The sequence below is a fragment of the Salvelinus alpinus genome, chromosome 5, assembly GCF_045679555.1.
Source record: "Salvelinus alpinus chromosome 5, SLU_Salpinus.1, whole genome shotgun sequence".
NCBI classification, from domain to species: Eukaryota; Metazoa; Chordata; class Actinopteri; order Salmoniformes; family Salmonidae; genus Salvelinus; species Salvelinus alpinus.
The window spans coordinates 24,891,783-24,912,853 of NC_092090.1; the positions used below are offsets into that span (position 1 = coordinate 24,891,783).

General features: G+C 43.5%; 1 protein-coding gene across 3 annotated transcripts; it reads left to right on the top strand.

Annotated features, from left to right (window-relative positions):
• Positions 1-426: 426 nt before the first annotated feature.
• On the top strand, positions 427-20,390 carry LOC139575793 (alpha-protein kinase 3-like). 3 transcript variants are annotated; one of them, XM_071401099.1, is made up of 16 exons: positions 436-606; positions 895-1,183; positions 5,870-5,908; positions 6,393-6,514; positions 6,672-6,789; positions 6,944-9,053; positions 13,300-15,580; positions 16,067-16,214; positions 16,427-16,554; positions 17,192-17,227; positions 17,458-17,735; positions 17,916-18,004; positions 18,126-18,343; positions 18,444-18,492; positions 18,652-18,840; positions 19,362-20,390. In XM_071401099.1, exons 2-16 carry the CDS (start codon positions 1,047-1,049, stop codon positions 19,483-19,485), a joined length of 6,066 nt encoding a protein of 2,021 aa, XP_071257200.1. In that variant the 5' UTR covers positions 436-606; positions 895-1,046; the 3' UTR covers positions 19,486-20,390. The 3 variants fall into 3 exon arrangements, 2 of the variants coding, with proteins under 2 accessions (XP_071257200.1, XP_071257201.1); XM_071401100.1 differs by lacking the exon at positions 5,870-5,908 and having other exon boundaries at positions 437-606; XR_011675013.1 differs by lacking the exons at positions 17,458-17,735; positions 17,916-18,004; positions 18,126-18,343; ... (1 more) ...; positions 18,652-18,840; positions 19,362-20,390 and having other exon boundaries at positions 427-606; positions 16,432-16,554; positions 17,192-17,201.
• The last annotated feature ends 681 nt before the right edge of the window (positions 20,391-21,071 follow it).

Consider the following 21,071-nt stretch of genomic DNA (forward strand, 5'->3'; position numbering starts at 1 on the left):
GATGGGACCGGATGCCTGAATTTACAGCTCTTTTAAATTGACTTTTAAGGCTGGTGTCATCATTCTGATTGACAGGGTCATATGATACTTTAGCACCACGGGCTGTATCAAGCACTAAGCATACACGCTGTTTAAGAGAAGAAAAAGCGCAGTCACCCATTGGGCCACATGAAAGACCCTCTGCTGTTTTAGAGGGCACGTTTTCCAATGGTAACCAAGTCACAAACTCGTGGTGGCCTAACTTGCTTAACCCAATTCATAACATTTGGAAGACAACCAACTCTTAGATGGCCTTGTGGCTTCTGACTAAGCATTGTTCCATATGGATTTATCTCCTCCACAATGCTGGAACGGATATCATCAAAACTATTTTCTACGGATTCTTTCCCAAATGGAGTTTTCCTTGTGGTGGTGGGGTATTGTACTTAAAATGGTTCGAAGGCTAGTTTTGGAAAATGTGATGTGCTCTTGTGCCTATTTGTAGGCCTGCTATAAATAGGTTTGGCAGGGTACGCATGCTCATGTTTGATTGGAAATTGCACAGTGCCTTGAGCCGGAGAGAGTGGTGGGTCCTTATACAAAGAGACAAAAGGAAAGCTATGAATGGTGAGTTTACCTCAGAGATCTGATGGAAGATAGCTTGTCGATGAATGATGATATAATGGATGTGTTACCAACTGAACATAACAACATTACTTTGAACAAACATCTCTGTTGCTGATATCAGTCTCTATAGTATAAGGCATTACACTACAATTGATGAAGACAATAGAAGTGTTTTTTTTTTTTTAAACATGTTTTCAAGCTCATAAATATCTACCAAAAAAGGGTATCATCTTGATTTTGTATCTTGTTATTAAAAATAACTTAGTGTCATCTTTATCTCTCTTTCAGCTGCTATCTCCCAGATTTAGACCATAACAGATTACAGCCACAGAAGAAAACCTCATTTGTTTGGTGGATGTACATCATCATCTGTTGCCTTCTCTGAGGAAGTTTCTCCTGGGAATTTAAGTTTGAAAGAGAAACTCTCTATCTGTTGGAGAATGAGTTCCAGGAGGCTGATGACACGCTCCTACTCTGCGGGGGACGGGAGGTCCAGCTCCCACAATGGAGATGATGTCATAGGGAGTAGCAGAGCCAGCAGCCGCAGCTACCTCTCTGATGTCAGGCCTGAAAACAGGTACCCAACCCCTCAGCTCAACACAGGAAATATTACTGTACCTCAACAAGCAACAAGAAAGTTAGAATATGTTTATTACCACATCCCTTTCCTTCTGAAGTGAAGTTTAACCATTGATTCAGCATCATTGCATTATGAGGTCTTAATAATAAAACAATAATCATTGAATTTATAATGCCCTTTTAAATTAAAATGATTGGATGGCTTGGATTGAAATGATTTCTCAGTGTGTTAGTTAGTTGGAGATAGTTGTGTTAGTTATATTTACATAACATTTACATTTGAGTCATTTAGCAGACGCATTCATCCAGAGCCACTTATAGTGCATTCATCTTAAGTTACCTGGATGAGTCAACCACATATCAAAGTCATTGTTGGTTTCCATGGTGTCGTTTACTGCATATAGGACTGTTTGAATGGCCAGCTGATAGGCAACACTCACTACCGGCTCATAAAAAGCTATGACCATGAAGGTCAGCTCTCAGCTCTTTATAAATAAACTGCATCTCACTGCATGAGCCTGTGTAAAGGCAAACCGGCTTCCAAAATGCATCCTACAAATAGAATAAACGTTTATGAAAATACAATCTTCCTACTACTGGGTATGTCTACTTGTGGCCAAGTGCGTGCTGCAAAACTATCAAGTCAAGTGTCTTAATTATAATTCAGTAAAATATTAATGGTACAGATAGTATCGTCATGTAATACTTTCTGACGTCACTTAGTGTTTTTCCACTGTCAGTGGTTTGATTTTGTTTCACTGTAGACACTAGGCAATAGTCAGTCAAAATAAAATCTCTAATAAACCATGGCCTTAGCAGCACCCTGTCTTAATGATCTGGCCGAGAGACTGGATTAGATGACAAGACCAGACAGAGTGACTAGACCTACACTTAAACACTGTTTATGGCCATGATTACAGGCATGACATATCCACCAATTAAGATGTTGCACGCTATGGTGTATGGAGTGATAGTAGTTCCAACAGAAATGGAATCTGAATTCAATAATTTTCAATTCAAAATAGATTTCTGAATATAAAATGCAGTTTTTGTTGGCATTAATGTCACTCAATAATGAGCCTTCAATACCTGCATTCTGTATTGAAAGCACTATATTCATATAGAGTCATGTACAGTTGAAGTCGGAAGTTTACATACACCTTAGCCAAATACATTTAAACTCAGTTTTTCACAATTCCTGACATTTAATCCTAGTAAACATTCCCTGTTTTAGGTCAGTTAGGGTCACCACTTTATTTTAAGAATGTGAAATGTCAGAATAATAGTAGAGAGAATTATTTATTTCAGCTATTATTTCTTTCATCACATTCCCAGTGGGTCAGAAATGTACATACACTCAATTAGTATTTGGTAACGTTGCCTTTAAATTCTTTAACTTGGGTCAAACGTTTCAGGTAGCCTTCCACAAGCTTCCCACAATAAGTAGGGTGAATTTTGGCCCATTCCTCCTGACAGAGCTGGTGTAACTGAGTCAGGTTTGTTGGCCTCCATGCTCGCATACACTTTTTCTGTTCTGCCCACAAATTGTCTATAGGATTGAGGTCAGGGCTTTGAGATAGCCACTCCAATACCTTGACTTTGTTGTCCTTAAGCCATTTTGCCACAACTTTGGAAGTATGCTTGGGGTCATTGTCCATTTGGAAGACCCATTAACTTCCTGACTGATGTCTTGAGATGTTGCTTCAATATATCCACATAATTTTCCGTCCTCATGATGCCATCTATTTTGTGAAGCGCACCAGTCCCTCCTGCAGCAAAGCACCCCCACAACATGATGCTGCCACCCCCGTGCTTCACGTTTGGGATGGTGTTCTTCGGCTTGGAAGCCTCCCCCTTTTTCCTCCAAACATAGCGATGGTCATTATGACCAAACAGTTCTATTTTTGTTTCATCAGACCAGAGGACATTTCTCCAAAAAGTATGATCTTTGTCCCCATGTGCAGTTGCAAACCGTAGTCTTTTTTATAGCGGTTTTGGAGCAGTGGCTTGTTCCTTGCTGAGCGGCCTTTCAGGTTATGTCGATATAGGACTCGTTTTACTGTGGATATAGATACTTTTGTACCTGTTTCCTCCAGCATCTTCACAAGGTCCTTTGCTGTTGTTCTGGGATTGATTTGCACTTTTCACACCAAAGTACGTGCATCTCTAGGAGACAGAACGCGTCTCCTTCCTGAGCGGTATGACAGCTGCGTGGTCCCATGGTGTTTATACTTGCGTACTATTATTTGTACAGATGAACGTGGTACCTTCAGGCATTTGGAAATTGCTCCCAAGGATGAACCAGACTTGTGGAGGTCTACAATGTTTTTCTGAGGTCTTGTCTGATTTCTTTTGATTTTCCCATGATGTCAAGCAAAGAGGCACTGAGTTTGAAGGTAGGCCTTGAAATACATCCACAGGTACACCTCAAATGATGTCAATTAGCCTATCAGAAGCTTCTAAAGCCATGACATCATTTTCTGGAATTTTCCAAGCTGTTTAAAGACACAGTCAACTTAGTGTATGTAAACTTCTGACCCACTGGAATTGTGATACAGTGAATTATTGTAACGTTCGTCTGAAGAAGTGGACCAAGGTGCAGCGTGGTAAGTGTTCATGATTCTTTAATTACTCAGAACACCAAACACAAACAACAAAAAGAATAACGAATGTCACGTTCTGCAGGCTTCGCAGAGCTAACAAAAAACAAGATCCCACAACATAGGTGGGAAAACAGGCTACCTAAGTATGATTCCCAATCAGAGACAACGATAGACAGCTGCCTCTGATTGGGAACCACACTCGGCCAAACACAAAGAAATACACAACATAGAATGCCCACCCCACATCACACCCTGACCTAACTAAATAGAGAAATAAAACGTCTAAGGTCAGGGCGTGACAGTACCCAAGGTGCGGACTCCCGGCCGCAAACCTGAACCTATAGGGGAGGGTCCGGGTGGGCATTTACCCTTGGCGGCGGCTCCGGTTCGGGGCGTAGCCCCTGCTCCGCCTCTGGCTACCCCCACTTTGGTGGCGCCTCTGGTGCGGGGGCCCTCGTCGCCGGCCCCGAACTGGGGACCCTCGCCGCAGGCCCCGGACTGGGGACCCTTGTTGTAGGTCCCGGGACTGGGGACCGTCGCTGGAGGCTCCGGACTGGGAACCGTCGCTGGAGGCTCCGGACTGACCCATGGAGCAGGCACAGGATGAACCGGGCTGTGGGGGAGCACTGGAGATCTGGTGCTTATCCTTGGCACCACTCTTCCAGGCCGAATGCCCACCTTAGCACGGCACCTCCAGAGCGCAGGCACAGGTCGAACCGGGCTGTGGGGGAGCACTGGAGATCTGGTGCTTAGAACTTGCACCGCCTCCTCGTGGCTGAATGCCCACTTTAGCCCGGCACATGCGGAGCGCAGGCACAGGACACACTGAGCTGTCACAGCGCACCGGAGACACAGTGCGCAGAGCCGGCGCAGGATACCCTGGGCCGAAACGGCGCACCGGAGACCAAGAGCGCTGAGCTGGCACAATCCGTCCTGGCTAGATGCCCACTCTAGCGTGGCACTTACGGAGAGCTGGCTCCGAGCGCACCGGGCTGTGCACGCGCACTGGAGACACCGTGCGCTTTACCGAATAACACGGTGCCTGCCCGGTCACTCGCTCCCCGCGGTAAGCGCGGGGACTTGGCTCAGGTCTATAACCTGACTCCGCCAATCCCCCCGTGTGCCCCCCCCCAAAAAAATTGGGGGGCTGCCTCTCGTCCATGCTTCGTCGTGCCAACTCCTCGTATCTTCGCCGTTCCGCTTTTGCTGCTTCCATTTCCTCCTTAGGACGGCGATATTCTCCAGCCTGCGCCCAGGGTCCCTTGCCTTCCAGTATCTCCTCCCATGTCCAATCCTCCAGAAAACGCTGCTTGGTCTTTTTGTGGTGGGATCTTCTGTAACGTTCTTCTGAAGAAGTGGACCAAGGTGCAGCGTGGAAAGTGTTCATGATTCTTTAATTACTCAGAACACTAAACACAAACAACAAAAAGAATAACGAACGTCACGTTCTGCAGGATTTCCCAGAGCTAACAAAAAACAAGATCCCACAACATAGGTGGGAAAACAGGCTACCTAAGTATGATTCCCAATCAGAGACAACGATAGACAGCTGCCTCTGATTGGGAACCACACTCGGCCAAACACAAAGAAATACACAACATAGAATGCCCACCCCACATCACACCCTGACCTAACTAAATAGAGAAATAAAACGGCTCTCTAAGGTCCGGGCGTGACAATTATAAGTGAAATAATCTGTCTGTAAACAATTGTTGGAAAAATGACTTGTATCATGCACAAAGTAGATGTCCTAACCGACTTACCAAAACTATAGTTTGTTAACAAGAAATTTGTGGAGTGGTTGAAAAATGAGTGTTAATGACTCCAACCTAAGTGTATGTAAACTTCTGACTTCAACTGTATGTCTCATTACTGTAAAATTAATTTCATATGGACTAAAATATGGGAATTTGATAACCAATTAAATGTAATAACCAATTAAGGGCATTTGATAACCAATTAAAAGCATGACAATTAGTGATAGTTTATGTAAGAACACTTCTTAGTCCATCTTCATTCATACCAGAACGCCTATATATTGTGCCTGATAAGCTGCTTCTATTTGCTTCCTCTCTGCATAGCTTCTCCAGTCACAGCTATTCTCAATACAGGCCATCAAGGTACTGTCATGTATTTGTTTCATGAAATTCATTTCAAATAACACCAGCACTTGCTATCTTTTAGCTTTTCCTTAGCCTGGCTTATGTTGCCTCACCGTCATGACATTGAGGATGAAAGATGGAACAATGTGTGCTTGGTGAAATATGTTGGCTGATATTTGATTATAGTGATATTGGATTGCACCAGATATTGCATCACAAACTACATAACACCCATTTTGACCTCTGCAATTCTTATGGAAAGCAAGACAATCCATGGAAATCAAATCACTAGGAAATGGAATCACATTACCTTACAGTATGTAGGGTTGAATGTATTGATAAAAATACATATTTTTATTTTACAAACTATTGCATTTTATATTCCATATATTTTGGCTATCTTCCATTGCCTTTATAGAAGATTACATATTTTGAAAATAGCTTTGGCCCAGGTGAGAGACATTTGTTTACATTTGAAAATGTAACTAAGTGTTTTATGCAGGAGCACACTACATTGTGTTATGGCACATTTAACGGAGGAGACCCAGCCATCCTTTGAGACGACATTAAAGTCAAGAGCCGTATCTGAAACCTGTAGCATCAAGTTCACCTGTGAGGTGTCAGGTAAACTCTCCTCTGGTGTGAGTGGGCGCAATACGTTGCTTGTAATAGCCTACATACTTTGTTGTTGTACTTCCTAACCAGTATTATCTATCTGAAGATTTTACAGTAAATGCGAAATGTAGTCTCTAACTGTTTCTCTGTTTCAATTTGTCTTCAGGTCACCCCGCTCCAGAAGTGACATGGTATAAAGATGATTTGCAATTGGACAGATACTGTGGACTACCTAAATACAACATTTCCCGCAATGGACAAAACCATTCACTGCACATTTACAAGTATGTATCAAGATCATAATTGTCATTTGTATTGAAGATGTTAAACGTTATCATATTGATGTCAGTTTCGTTTGTAATGATGCACGCAAATATTATTTAAAAAATTGTGCAGCAACTGTATAATACAAGTATCTATAATTTGTTTTCTTTACAGTTGCACTATGGAGGATGCAGCCATCTACCAGGCGTCAGCCAGGAACAACAAAGGCATTGTGACCTGCTCTGGAGTCCTTGAGGTGGGGACGATGAGCGAATACAAGATCCACCAGCAGTACTTCGCCAAGATCAAACTGAAGGCCGAAAACACACGCAGAGAGCTGGAGGAGCCCAAGCCGTGGGACAAGGAGAACCACGGGTCTCCTGGTAGTCGGCAGGAAACACTGAGGACCATCAGTCCAGACCAGTCCCAGAGGAAGCGACGGTCCCCCATGGACCCCAGCCTCAGTGCCCCCAGCTTTATGGAGGATGAAGTGGTTGAGGAGAGCACTCAGGCTCATCCTGGGGAGGCAGAGGCCAGGCTACAGGACACACCTGTGGTGGGAGAAGAAAAAGGGGAATCTAACAGGGCTGGGTCTTCCAATGTCAATAGACAGGCAGCTATTACAGAAAATAGCAGCAACAAAGGCCGGACGTATGTTTACGATTCAGTGGAGAAGTCTTTTGCTCCATACACACCAAAAACATCACTGGCCAAGAAGAAGATAAAGATCTCCAATGGAGAGGATAGTGGGATGACGGCTGATAGCCAAGCAGGGAAGAAGCCTGAGGAGAGAGGGATGAGTGAAGAAGGAGAGGTCAGTGTGACACCCTGTCTGGTTGAGTCCTCACCCTCACTGGGGTCATCAGAAGAGGCCCTGGAAGTGGAGAGTGCTGTTGAAACTTCAGCCTCAAAGACAGAGAGTGTAAAATACATGAATCAGTCTGAGAGAGCCCCACTGGACAACACTCTGTCAGTAATGGAAGAAGTGAAGGTCCAAGTGAAGGAGAAAGTACCTGTACAAACCCCACCACACAACGGAGAGCCTAGCATCCTGTCTCCTTCTACTGGGCTCCTCTCTACAGGGGAAACCGTCTCAGGGAATAAGAGTCAGAATGCTGCAGTGGCACAGGTGACCCAAAATGTTGGAAATAACAATATTATGGGGAGTCAGAGTACAGTTCCTCCTGTCACCTCATCACAACCAAGTCCTTCAGCTAAACTAAAACCACAACCAAGTCATTCAGCTAAAATACAACCACAACCAAGTCCTTCAGCTAAAATACAACCACAACCAAGTCCTTCAGCTAAAATACAACCACAACCAAGTTCTCCTTCATCGAAATCACAATCACAACCACGTCAACCAAGTCCTCCTTCAGCGAAATCACAATCACAACCACGTCAAACAAGTTCTCCTTCAGCGAAATCACAATCACAACCACGTCAACCAAGTCCTCCTTCAGCGAAATCACAATCACAACCACGTCAACCAAGTCCTCCTTCTGTGACGTCACAGCCACAACCAAATCCTCCTTCCGCGAAACTACAACCACAACCACGTCAATCAAGCCCTTCAGTAAAATCACAACTAGGTCCCTCAGTAACACCACAACCAGATCCTCCTTCTGCGAAACTACAACTACAACCACAACCACAAATACGTCTACCAAGTCCTTCAGAGAAACTCCAAGCAAGTCCTTCTGCGAAACTACAACCACAACCACATCAACCAAATCCTTCAATGAAACTACAACCACAACCACGTCAACCAAGTCCTTCAATGAAACTACAACCACAACCACGTCAACCAAGTCCTTCCCCGAATCTACAACGACAACCAAGTTCCTCTGTCACACCACAACCACAAGCAAGTCCTTCAGTAACAACTCCACAGGTGTTGAGCAACACACCAGAGGACATTAAAACCCATCAAAGCAACGTAACAGACATGGAGGTAGACGATAAGCCTTCTGTCCTGGAACACCTAAACAACACCACTACTCCCCTAAAAGGTCAAACTGAATGCCCGGGGAAGGATTCAGCATCAGTGCTTGAGGTGCTAAACTCAGATACTTATTCCATCCATGGAACTGGAACTGCAGTTGAAGTTGCTGGGGAATCAGTGGAGTCAGTACTAACATCACCCTGTAAGAGCAGCGAGGCTGTCTCTGCCTTGCCTCAGCGTCTGTGTGAACAGTCAGGAGATCAGCTGTCTGTGGAGGAAACAAGCACGTGCCTAAAGAATGTGTCTTTGTCTCGGCTGCCTGCGCAGCTGGGCGGGGAGGTGAGTGTCTCTGCCCTGGCCCTATGAGCTCATGGAGCGCCTAACGTTTCCAAAACACACCAGCCAGATCAGATCAGTAACACAAGCACACACAGGGCTATTATTAGACTTTACAAGTATGCCACTCTCTGTGTGACAAGACGTATGTGTAATGACGCGTGTGCTGGCACGGACAGCAGGTATACTACCACTGCTACATATCGAATGGCTGAAAACATGAATATAGAAATCCCAGAGTACCTCAAGGCTTCTGTTGTGCGTATGATTTGTGCAATAAGGATTTTGGGAGGTCAACAATCTTAGCTTGTTTGACAGTGTGGGGCTTTAAGGCGACTGTGAATGGTCTTAGTGCTGGAAAACACTTGGCATGAGAGTGAAAAGCACAATGGAACAGATGGTACAGCAATGATGCCTTAAAAGGTTTTGGATTGGTCCAGACATAGAGGCAGAGAGCATGATGGGTAATATTTTTGCTATCCTTGAGAGTTGAGCTGCACTGTTATCCTCGTCTTTTAGTTACGCTGTTGGTCACAGCCATGCAAACAGAGAGGAAGATTATGGGGTTTTTTTGTCTCTCATCCATAAAGTTGTAAATCATTTTAGGCATTGATTATTTTTTCTCTCCAAAGAAGACATTTATGATTTCATACTATTTGTGCTTTTTGAAACACTGCATCTTCTACTGAACCAAAGAAAAGGAAGGTATGGAAGCAAAGTACTGTGAAAATAGTGCTGAGACAGTCCACTCTGTTCCACCAAAGCACCCCTTTGAATGATCCACATTACATTGTCTCCTCACTAAACCTAAAAATATTCCATGTTCCATGTCTGTCTGTGCTTAGTCCACTATCATACACTCCACTGTGAGAGAGAGAGAGAGAGAGAGAGAGAGAGAGAGAGAGAGAGAGAGAGAGAGAGAGAGAGAGAGAGAGAGAGAGAGAGAGAGAGAGAGAGAGAGAGAGAGAGAGAGAGAGAGAGAGAGAGAGAGAGAGAGAGAGAGAGAGAGAGAGAGAGAGACAGGTTATAAAGCACTTTCGTGTTTCAATGAAACCAAAGTAGGCCTACAATAGATTTGTGTACAATGTGAACCTAAGAGCATACTCTCCCTTCTGTACTTGTCATTGTAAATGTTCATGTACTCCCCATTTCAATATAATTTGTCAGTTGATTCTTCAAAGGGAATGCACTGTTATTTCACACAACACCATATTTTAGTTCTGTGATATTGAAATCAAAGTAGATGCAATGTGAATGGTCCTTTCAGTAACTCTGGACTTATCTCATTCACTGATGGAGTGACACATAAGTCACACCGGAGCCAATCTGCTAATTTCAGCTGACCAATTAGATCTGGTGCTTATTTCAAATGAGTTACATATCTCTTACTGTTATGTTTATCTAAGACTAAAAGAACATGAGCTCAGACCAGGAGTCAATCTCACAACAGATCCACATGCACTCTGCACCTGGTCGAAACATTAGACTACCTCGTCCTGTACTGTGGGACTGCACTGTGTTTGTGAGGGTATTGTTCATCTCTGTGGCTCATCAAAGGACCTATTAGGTGAAGTAATAATCCTATCATAATCAAATGAGTGCAGCTTAACAGCACTACACCACCAGTAGCACTATTAGACACTATTCAAATCTTTCTATCTGAGGTGTTGAACCTGTGTGAATTATAGTGATTTGACTACAAGCCATAGCTGTCAAGTCAAGAACAGTTTGTGAGATAGTAACAGAGTTATAACTGGAAAACAGGATTGCTTCATCCATTGACCAGGTTCCAGTTAGTAAATATGTCTGAGCACACGAGGGCTCAAAATTGAAAACAAGATTAATTCGTTAGATACATTACATGACCAAAAGTATGTGGACACCTGCTATGGAGTTGGTCCACCCTTTGCTGCTATAACAGCCTCCACTCTTCTGGGAAGGCTTTCCACTAGATGTTGGAATATTGCTGCGGGGACTTGCGTCCATTCATCTACAAGAGCATTAGTGTGATTAGGCCTGGCTCGCTGTCGGCGTTCCAATTCATCCCAAAGGTGTTCGATGGGGTTGAGGTCAGGGCTCTGTGCAGGCCAGTCAAGTTCTTCCACACCGATCTCTACAAACCATTTCTGTATGGACCTCGCTTTGTGCAATGGATGAAGCAATCCTGTTTTCCAGTTATAACTCTGTTACTATCTCACAAACTGTTCTTGACTTGACAGCTATGGCTTGTAGTCAAATCACTATAATTCACACAGGTTCAACACCTCAGATAGAAAGATTTGAATAGTGTCTAATAGTGCTACTGGTGGTGTAGTGTTGTTAAGCTGCACTCATTTGATTATGATAGGATTATTACTTCACTTAATAGGTCCTTTGATGAGCCACAGAGATGAACAATTGTCATTCTGAAACAGGAAGGGACCTTCCCCAAACTGTTGCCACAAAGTTGGAAGCGCAAAATCTAGAATGTCAATCTATGCTGTAGCGTTAAGATTTCCATTCACTGAACCATGAAAAACAGCCCCAGACCATTATTCCTCCTCCACCAAACTTTACATTTGGCACTAAGCATTCAGACAGGTAGCGTTCTCCTGGCATCCGCCACACCTAGATTTGTCCGTCGGACTGCCAGATGGTGAAGCATGATTCATCATTTCAGAGAACGCGTTTCCACTGCTCCAGTGTCCAATGGCAGCGAGCTTTACACCACTCCAGCCGACGCTTGGCATTGCGCATGGTGATCTTAGGCTTGTGTGCGGCTGCTCTGCCATGGAAACCCATTTCAGAAAGTTCCTGAAAAACAGTTATTGTGGTGACGTTGCTTCCAGAGAGAGTTTGGAACTCGGTAGTGAGTGTTGCAACCGAGGACAGACAATTTTTACGCGCTACACGCTTCAGCACTCGGTGGTCCCATTCTGTGAGCTTGTGTGGCCGACCACTTCAAGGCTGAGCCGTTGTTGCTTCTAGACGTTTCCACTTCACAGTAACAGCACTTACAGTTGACCTGGGCATCTCTAGCAGGGCACAAATTTGACGAACTGACTTGTTGAAAAGGTGGCATCCTATGACGGTTCCATGTTGAAAGTCATTGAGCTCTTCAGTACGGCCATTCTACTGACATTGCTTGTCTATGGAGATTGCATGGCTGTGTGCTCAATTTTATACACCTGTCAGCAACAGGTGTGGCTAAAATAGTCAAATCCACTAATTTGAAGGGGTGTCCATATATATACACTACTGTTCAAAAGTTTGGGGTCACTCTGGGATGCTGGTCTTCTAGGCAAAGTTGCAAAGAAAAACTCATATCTCAGACTGGACAATAAAAATAAAAGATTAAGATGGGCAAAAGAACACAGACACTGGACAGAGGAACTCTGCCTAGAAGGCCAGCATCCCGGAGTCGCCTCTTCACTGTTGACGTTGAGACTGGTGTTTTGCGGGTACTATTTAATGAAGTTGCCAGTTGAGGACTTGTGAGGTGTCTGTTTCTCAAACTAGACACTCTAATGTACTTGTCCTCTTGCTCAGTTTTGCACCGGGGCCCCCCACTCCTTTTTCTATTCTGGTTAGAGCCAGTTTGCGCTGTTCTGTGAAGGGAGTAGTACACAGCGTTATACGAGATCTTCAGTTTCTTGGCAATTTATTGCATGGAATAGATTTAATTTCTCAGAACAAGAATAGACTGACGAGTTTCAGAAGAAGGTTCTTTGTTTCTGGCCATTTTGAGCCTGTAATCAAACCCACAAATGTCGATGCTCCAGATACTCAACTAGTCTAAAGAAGGCCAGTTTTATTGCTTCTTTAATCAGAACAACAGCCTTCAGCTGTGCTAACATAATTGCAAAAGGGTTTTCTAATGGATCAATTAGCCTTTTAAAATGATAAACTTGGATTAGCTAACACAACATGCCATTGGAACACAGGAGTGATGGTTGCTGATAATGGGCCTCTGTATGAATACTTATAAATACATACTTACATTTTTTTTAAACACATCTGCAGGCGACAGAGCTTTGCACATTGTGGATGTGGAATGTATTTCAGTTTGTCGGAGAAAAGTTCAAGCCTTTGTTGTTATTTTCGTAGTCTTTAACACTTACAGCAGTCTCTTTGGTGACTTGTTCATAAGATAACACTTTTAAGTTTTTGATGTGTTTATAACAATGATGTGTGTTTATGTGTCATGTATATGACTGCAGCAAAGTATTTACACAATGGAAATCTGTCTCTGCTTTTATTGTGCCTCAAGGTTACACAGAACCACAGACAGACAGAGAGAGAGTGGAATGGAACACCTGTCGGGCAAGAACCTGTAATACTAACCATCCGGAGAAAGCTGGCCGGACAATCACCTTCGCCACGACAACGTTCTCCATCGTCATCGGACAGAGAAGTCACAGCAAATGACAACAAACGGTCTCCTACTTTGCATAACCCTCCGAGCCGATCGGCCTCTGACAAAATGACGCAGGGCACACAGGATCATTCCAGGGGATCAAATGAGAGCCATACATTACCTTTTACAGAGCCACTAAAGTCACCCCTGGAAAGCCCGGGTGTTGGTGAGAAAACCTTGGGGTGTAGTGTTTCCTCAGTAGGCCAGCAAGGCCAAGTTGAGATAGCTATAAAAACCGTTGGTGAGACAGAAATACAAGTTGACGTTAAAGTACAGGGTAATAATTTGGCTGAGTTACATGCACAGGGAGGCAGTTATGAGAGAAGAGCTGACATGGAAACTGTTTATAAAGTTAGCAAAGTTCAGGAAGGTGAAATTGAAAGACTTACGAAAGCACCTGAAAAGAAAACCGTTGAAAGTATAGCAGTGGCTGTATGGGATGAGAAGAGTATACCTGTGTTGAAGATAGCAGAATGCCAAGGTCTTTCTCTAAAACCCCGCTTTCAGCCTATTATTCCAGACACATCACAGACGGCAGACACAACAACAAGTGTCCCAAACACAAACATCTCAGAGCAACAAACAAAAGCCCCAACACCTGTAGCCAAAGTAATGTCTATTGCCGATATTCTTAGGTCACAAATGGAGAAAAGTGCCCCTACAGAAGTAAGTCCAGTGCCACCCATTTCAGTGGCACCTATTTCAGTAGCTACCATTTCAATGCCCCTTATACAAAGTCTAAACACAGACCAACAACCTAAATGTCCCCCATCAACTGACATACATGATGTGAGAATGCAAAGTCCAGAATTGAGGATGGATGAGACAGAGTACAGGCAGGAACCTGAGAAAGACACTTGTAAGAAGGAAACCGATACGTCTGTCGGTTCTATTTCAGCTTCAAATGTAGAATATACATTTAATACCTCCCCCATAGTTACTCCTATGACTGAAGCCTCACCTAAAGCTTTTGTTATTCCTCCGATCTCTATTGTCGACATGGATGGCACTTTAGAGAACAGTAATCCTCCTGTATGTATAGTAACCGACATTGAAAGTGTCATGGATACAGACCAGGAGCATCTTTTGGATCATAATGCTGATATTAGTCTGGCTGCGAATAAGGATGGTCAAAAAAAGTATTCTCTTGTTACTCCAGAGCAGAAGTCCTTGGACATTACAGTTCCTCCTACATCCATCTCATCTGTTACCTTCACTACAGAGAAACAACAAACACTAGAAAATACAGTCAAAGGGATGGATTCTTCACACTCACTGCCTCCAGTGTTCAGCAGTCAACATGGCAGAGACAAAAGATGTGCTTCTCCCCTTTCGGAGCGTTCAACAGAATCTAGCTCACTTCCTAGTGCCACTGAGAACCAAAGTTTTTCTACAAAAAATACAGGATTTACAAACAACATTACAACCCCGACATTGCAACCTGTCAGTGAAAAACGGAGAGACTCTTCACCAGATACTGGTATGATTTTAGGTCGGAGTGAAGCATGCAAACCTGATGTTCCTCAGCCTGGTCCTCAGACTGTACGAAGGTTTGATACCAAGGGTTCCCCAAGTAGTGAGACAAAAGGGTATGTACCTGTTCCCACCATTCCGTTGGATAGCAAAAGCTCTCCATCCAAGGAGGTGAAAGTTGAGGAATATTCAAAGCCAGACTCTTCAACATCTGTCTCAGTCACTGAAAGCAGTACTGGCCTGCTGAAGGAATCAGACAGTGTGTCCCCCATGCCCTCAGCCACCCCACAGGAGCTGGCCTCTGGCGCCAGACGCAAAATCTTAATCCCGAAACCCAAAGGAGAGGACCCTGAAGCTGTTGCTTCACAGATTGACACCCAGAGCCCCCAGAGAGAGGAGGTCCTCAGGATGAGCTCCAGGCTATCCCCAGAGTCCTCCTCTCCCATGTCCCCTGGTCTGTCCCGCAGGTCGCCCCTGCTGCAGCCCCCTAATGGGCAGCGCACCCCTCCAACAGAGAGATGCTCCCCACTGCTCAGTAGGAGGAAGCTGGCTCCAACACCAGAGACCCTCAAACAGAGCCAGGAACCTGCCCTGGAGATAACCGACACTACCAAGACTGAGGAGAAACCAGCTAAGAAGGACAAGCATAACCCATTCAAAGGTAAACTTCTTTCAAGATATATCAGCTTAGTGTAAAAAAAAAAGGGGTGGCTTATGTTGGCATACTTTTAGAGAGTAGCTAGTCTTATTCAATTAAATTAACCATTGGAGTCAGTGTAGTTTCTTTGGCTAAGCTCCAGTAGGGAGATCAAGAGCCTTCGTGATTCCTCTGTTTGCTTTGACACTGTCACGAGATGGATCATCAGTTATAGATATAGAATTAATAGAACTGGCTTGCAACCTCTAAACCTGGCAATTTGACTGGGGATGCTTGTTCTATTCATTCTATTTCTATGGGGCCAGCTACTTGCCAGGTGGGATTAAATGGAGGCTTAACTGAAATAGTATCCATATTACTTAAAGTTAGGAAGCTGAAATATAAGAAAGTGTTAATCTTTACCTAGTTGTGCCTGTCTGTCGGGAGTCCCTCTCTTACTGGCACTAATCTCTCTCTCTCCTCTCTTTATCTCCCCCCCTCTCTGTCCAGCTCCTCAGGTCATCAGGAAGATTAGAGGAGAGCCCTTCTCAGATGCGGCAGGACATCTGAAGCTGTGGTGCCAGTTTTTCAACGTTCTTAGTGACTCCACAATTAAGTGGATCAAGGATGAGGTGGAGATCGCTGAGGTTAAAAGAAGGTGAGTCCTCCATGCAGGCTGCCTTGACGTGAAATGCTGTAGCCAAAATTTGGAAAATAGTGTTTATAAAAGGGATTCAACAATAAAATAATCACTATCAAAGATGGTTTTCCTGATGGCAACAATGTAAAGGTGTTGTAGAGACACCATGTGGCTGAGAAATTCTAGTTTTCTGAAACTCAGTCCATCCCTGACTCCTGTGTGTTTCCCAGTGCAGGAGATGAGACTCAGGTAGCCTTGGCTATTGTCCAGACGTCCAGCAGAGACTGTGGAGTTTATGGCTGCACCATCACTAATGAATACGGGACAGACACAACAGACTTCCTACTGAGTGTTGACAGTATGTACACTAGTGTCTCAGTTCAATCTCTGAAGTTTGACTTGTTTCAACACGTTATCTCCTATATCTTTATATCTCTTATCTCTCATTTTGTCGACTAGAATCTATTTTTTGCAGTACTCTGGCGTGTTTTATCTCCTATCAAGTTTTATTTGTCACATGCACAAGTACAGTGAAATGCTGAACTTGCAAGCCCTTCCCAACAGTGCAGTATTCAATGTCAAAATAGTGAAGAAATAAGAGAGGAAGCAAAATAAATAGAAGAATGTATGTTATATACAGGGTCAACGCCAGTACCACATTTACAATGTGCAGGAATACTGGAGTAGTTAAGGTTGATATGTACATGTAGGCAGGGATCAGGAGAAAGTGACTGGTAGCAGGATTAATAATAATAATAATAGTAAACAATATGGCAGCCGTATAAGTGGAGGGTGGGTGTATGCGTGGTGGTGAGTGTGTGTGTGTATATGAGTGTGTGTGGGTGTTAGTGTGGGTGTGTGAGTGTGCAAGAAAGTCAGTGTAGGCGTGATAGGTGGATATGCATAAACTGGGCTGAAAAGTGACTGGTAGCAGGAATATATAAATACTTAGCATCTCGCAAGCTCTTATTCTTTCTACTCTGTCTTTTTTGCAGTACTCTCTGGCATGTTTCTGCGTGAGGATCAAGAAGGTAAGATTACATTTGTCTATTATTTGTTAGGATTTAATTGGTGTTCAATACTGGTCACACCCCATCATTTGCCTTGCGAGGCACCTGATCCCCAAGCTTACATGAATGGTTAGCGCTGTTCAACTAGCCATTCATGTAAGCTTGCAGGATCAGGTGGCTCATGATGCAGCCTCATAATACCACTTCCAGTGCATTATGTTTGATGATGTTACTATCTTTCCTCTCTACAGTGGGAGAGGAGATAGAGATGAGTCCACTACTGTTCACCAAGGGCCTGGCTGACTCTGGCGTCTGGGGAAGTAAGTTCTTTGGGCGTATCGTGATGGAGGAGGCCCATATAGGAGAGGGCTGCTCCCACAAGGCCTGCAGAGTGAAGGTCATCTATGGGCTGGAGCCAGTGTTTGAGTCTGGGACCACATGTTACATTAAGGTGAAGAGCCCCATCGCCTACTACGGAGTCAAGGAGGAGAGCAACCTGGTCGAGAGGAACCTGGCAATCACCCAACAGGTGAAGGGTTTTACTTCTTTCACAAAGTAAATGTTTAATGAGAATCAATGGAAATTGGGCCAATGTAATGATATTATTGATGTTATGAAAGGAATCAAAAAAACATTTAGTCAAAGCTCTGATCACTAACCCAATTAAAGTTTTTCTGTCCGATCATGAATGCAATCTTCTTTCCAAAAGGAATGTAGACTTCAGAACATTGCTCGTGAATACTGCAAGATCTTTGCTGCGGAATGTAGGGTGATAGGAACCTTTGGAGAAGCGCTGGAGTGAGTGAGATCATCAAAATGATACGAAACTTACACATAAAAACATGTTTTTTCATATTATTTCACTACTTTGTTTAGTCTTCTGTCATACCACAGTGTGTGTATGTTCTTGGTTACACAGAGTGATCCCAGTCCACCTTATGTATCGGCCTGCCAACACCATTCCCCATGCTACGGTGGAGTCTGACCTGAAGGGGGTCTATCTGAGGTACTGTCTGATGGACACTACAGGCCGGCTGGTCATGAGAACTGGCTCAGAGGCGGCACTGAAGTGTTGTGCTCTACAGCACTGGATCCTCCAGTGGACCAATGGAAACCTGCTGCTCACTCGGATGGAAGGTACAGTGTCCATAGTCTCGGATGACTAACTCTAGCAGGACAATGCTTTGGCTGAAAAACAGAACAGGTGAAATTAACTGTAATTGTGATTGTGCTGCAGGTGTTGACTTCAAGATCACAAACGTTGGAATTTCCATCAAATCGAAAGGGTTGGTAGGCCTATAATTTATTCTGTTGTATTTTCTGAACATTGTGTTCTAGAGATATTCATGACTACATAGACCATTTACAATTACAATACTGTAATAACAAATAACAAACTGTTCCTTTACTCATCTGTAACATTGAATCTGTTGTTATTATTCCAGGTACCAAAGTCTCACGATCACAGAGAACCCCAATGTGTTTGAGCAGTTTGTCTCTCAGCACCAGTGTAACTACTACTGCGGCCTCCTCAGCCTGAGGTCCCTGAAGACACAGGACTCCCTGCAGACCCCAGCCAAACCCAAGTGCTCCAGGAGCCCCCTGCTCCACCGCAAGATGGGCGGCTCCTCCAGGTATGAACCACTGCCATTGTGCCCTTCAGCAAGGCACTTAAAGGACAACTCCACCCAAAAACTATCTTTTGGTATTTGTTTCATTAGTCTTTTGTTGATATAGTCCCAAAATGTTTTGCATGTCAGCAATCAAGTTTTCAAGATATGTAACGTTCAAAATACAGACATCTGGCCCGAATAATGTATTTTGCATCATATGATGCAAACGTAGCATCAGAGGATGCAAAATGCATCATTCAGGCAAGATTTCTGTATTTTGAAAGTTACATATCTTGAAAACTTGATTGCTGACATGCAAAACATTTTGGGACTATATCAAGAACGGACTAATGAACCAAATACCAAAAGATAGTTTTAGGATGGAGTTTTCCTTTAACCCCCAAATCCTCTCCCTCCAAGGGCGCTGCGCTGTGGCGGGCCCTGTAACCTCTCAACGTGTGTGTCTAGGGGTGTTATTAAAAAGGTAGAAGTCGAATATCTGTGCTAGCCAAATTGATTAATAAAGTACCTATTCTATTCAGTCCCCAGCCCTCCAGGAAGGCCACAGGAAGCCCCCGGCTGATCAGAAAGCCAGCACAGCCAGAGGACAGCAAAGCCACCGCCAAGTACAAGGCCGTTGATGACCCCAATGTTGTCCGAAGTTAGAATGGCTTCATCGGCCGTAGAAAGCAAGCAACTGCTTTTCTCAATAAAGAGAATAAATGCTGAACCAGATATGGAATTACTGCCAGACTTGTCCTCCCACCTATAGAGCTTTCGGGGAGCTGGGAGCCGGTCTGGGATGAAAGGCTGGTGACCCCTCCTCCAAGCTGTGACAGACAGACAGACAGACAGACAGAGACAGACAGACAGACAGACTCAGAGCCCAGGGTCCCAAAAGAAAGATGAGATCAGAAGGAGAAAGAGAAGGCCAGGTGAAGGAAGAACTTGAATGTTTCCAGAAATGACAGAGGCTTCATCCACATATTTTAATGAATTCTGTGTTAAAATAACAATGAAATGCCACCTCAGTTTTAATGGGCATGGGCTCTGTTGCCAGAATCAGAGACAATGAAATTAATGACCACACTAGTATGTCCTTCAAATTATTAAATTACACATTAATTTCACTAATGAATACATTCTTAATTTATTGAGTAGATCACATAACATTTTAGGCTAAGGATTTCACATTATACAGGGTAGGCTACCTGGATTCCTATTTCATATTAGTAATAATTTGGAGTAGTAATTCACAGTAGTAATTCACAAGGTTAGCACGCCAGCTCGATTCAGGTCCCAACAACATGAACATCTGGGGGAAATACATTTAAAGGGATTGTTGAGGAGTTAAATGTTATTTTCAATGGTGTACAGTGCTCAGGATAATAGTTCTGTTAAGAAAACTATGCCCTAAGAATGTAGCGTATATTGTATTCCATGACACTGTGAATAAAAACGTGGTGCTTTTTATACTGTAAATGTGCCTACGTTTTCATGTTGCAGTGTATGACATTCATAGAAAATGCTCACTGGATGCAATGGCTGTAAATTAAAATGAAATATATTGAAATTAAGCCTCTTATTGACCAGGGTGTGTTTTTCTCAAGGAATTTGGAGTGCTACCCTGGAAACCATTTGACATGTAATGTATCTCAGTCGTAAATAATGACGTGGGCTAGCCGCTATGTCACTTGCTGTAATCTGACATAAGTATCTGACATTACAGATGTAGGATCATAATTTGGTCACCCTGTTGCAGGAAATGTATCACTTGGGTAATGATTTACCTTGACGACATATCCATAATCTATAAGCATTTCATGAACGTGTTATAACAGATCCCAACCACATTATTAAAGGTTAATTCAATATATCCATAGCCTATCTATAACTTAAGTAATGTCATGCTATACAAGAGTTCATATTTAGGTATCTTAATAGATCCTCATTACAATGACAGTATAGGCCCGGGACTTACCTTCTGCTTCTTCTTCTCACTTAGCTCAATTATACATGAAGATCCCCAAAGGCTTGAATCCTAAAGGTACATTTTACGGATCAAATTATGTAGTTGAGGGTAAAAGTGTCTTGGTTCACCAAATCCATGGTTCGAATCATATTGCGGTTTTGGGGTTACGGTTCAGTTTCAGTACAGCGGAAGAAATACATTTCAACAGTTACTGCAGTTTTAATTTGTGTTTATTTGGGAAAATACGCAAAATTAAAAAGCACCCTATTTGTGGCCAAAG

Bases quoted from the DNA above. Each gene is read 5' to 3' on its own strand.
- LOC139575793 (XM_071401099.1), top strand. From the start codon at position 1,047: ATGAGTTCCAGGAGGCTGATGACACGCTCCTACTCTGCGGGGGACGGG. The intron at 18,005-18,125 runs GTGAGTGAGATC...TTGGTTACACAG, and splicing joins ACCTTTGGAGAAGCGCTGGA to AGTGATCCCAGTCCACCTTA. The intron at 18,493-18,651 runs GTTGGTAGGCCT...TTATTATTCCAG, and splicing joins ATTTCCATCAAATCGAAAGG to GTACCAAAGTCTCACGATCA.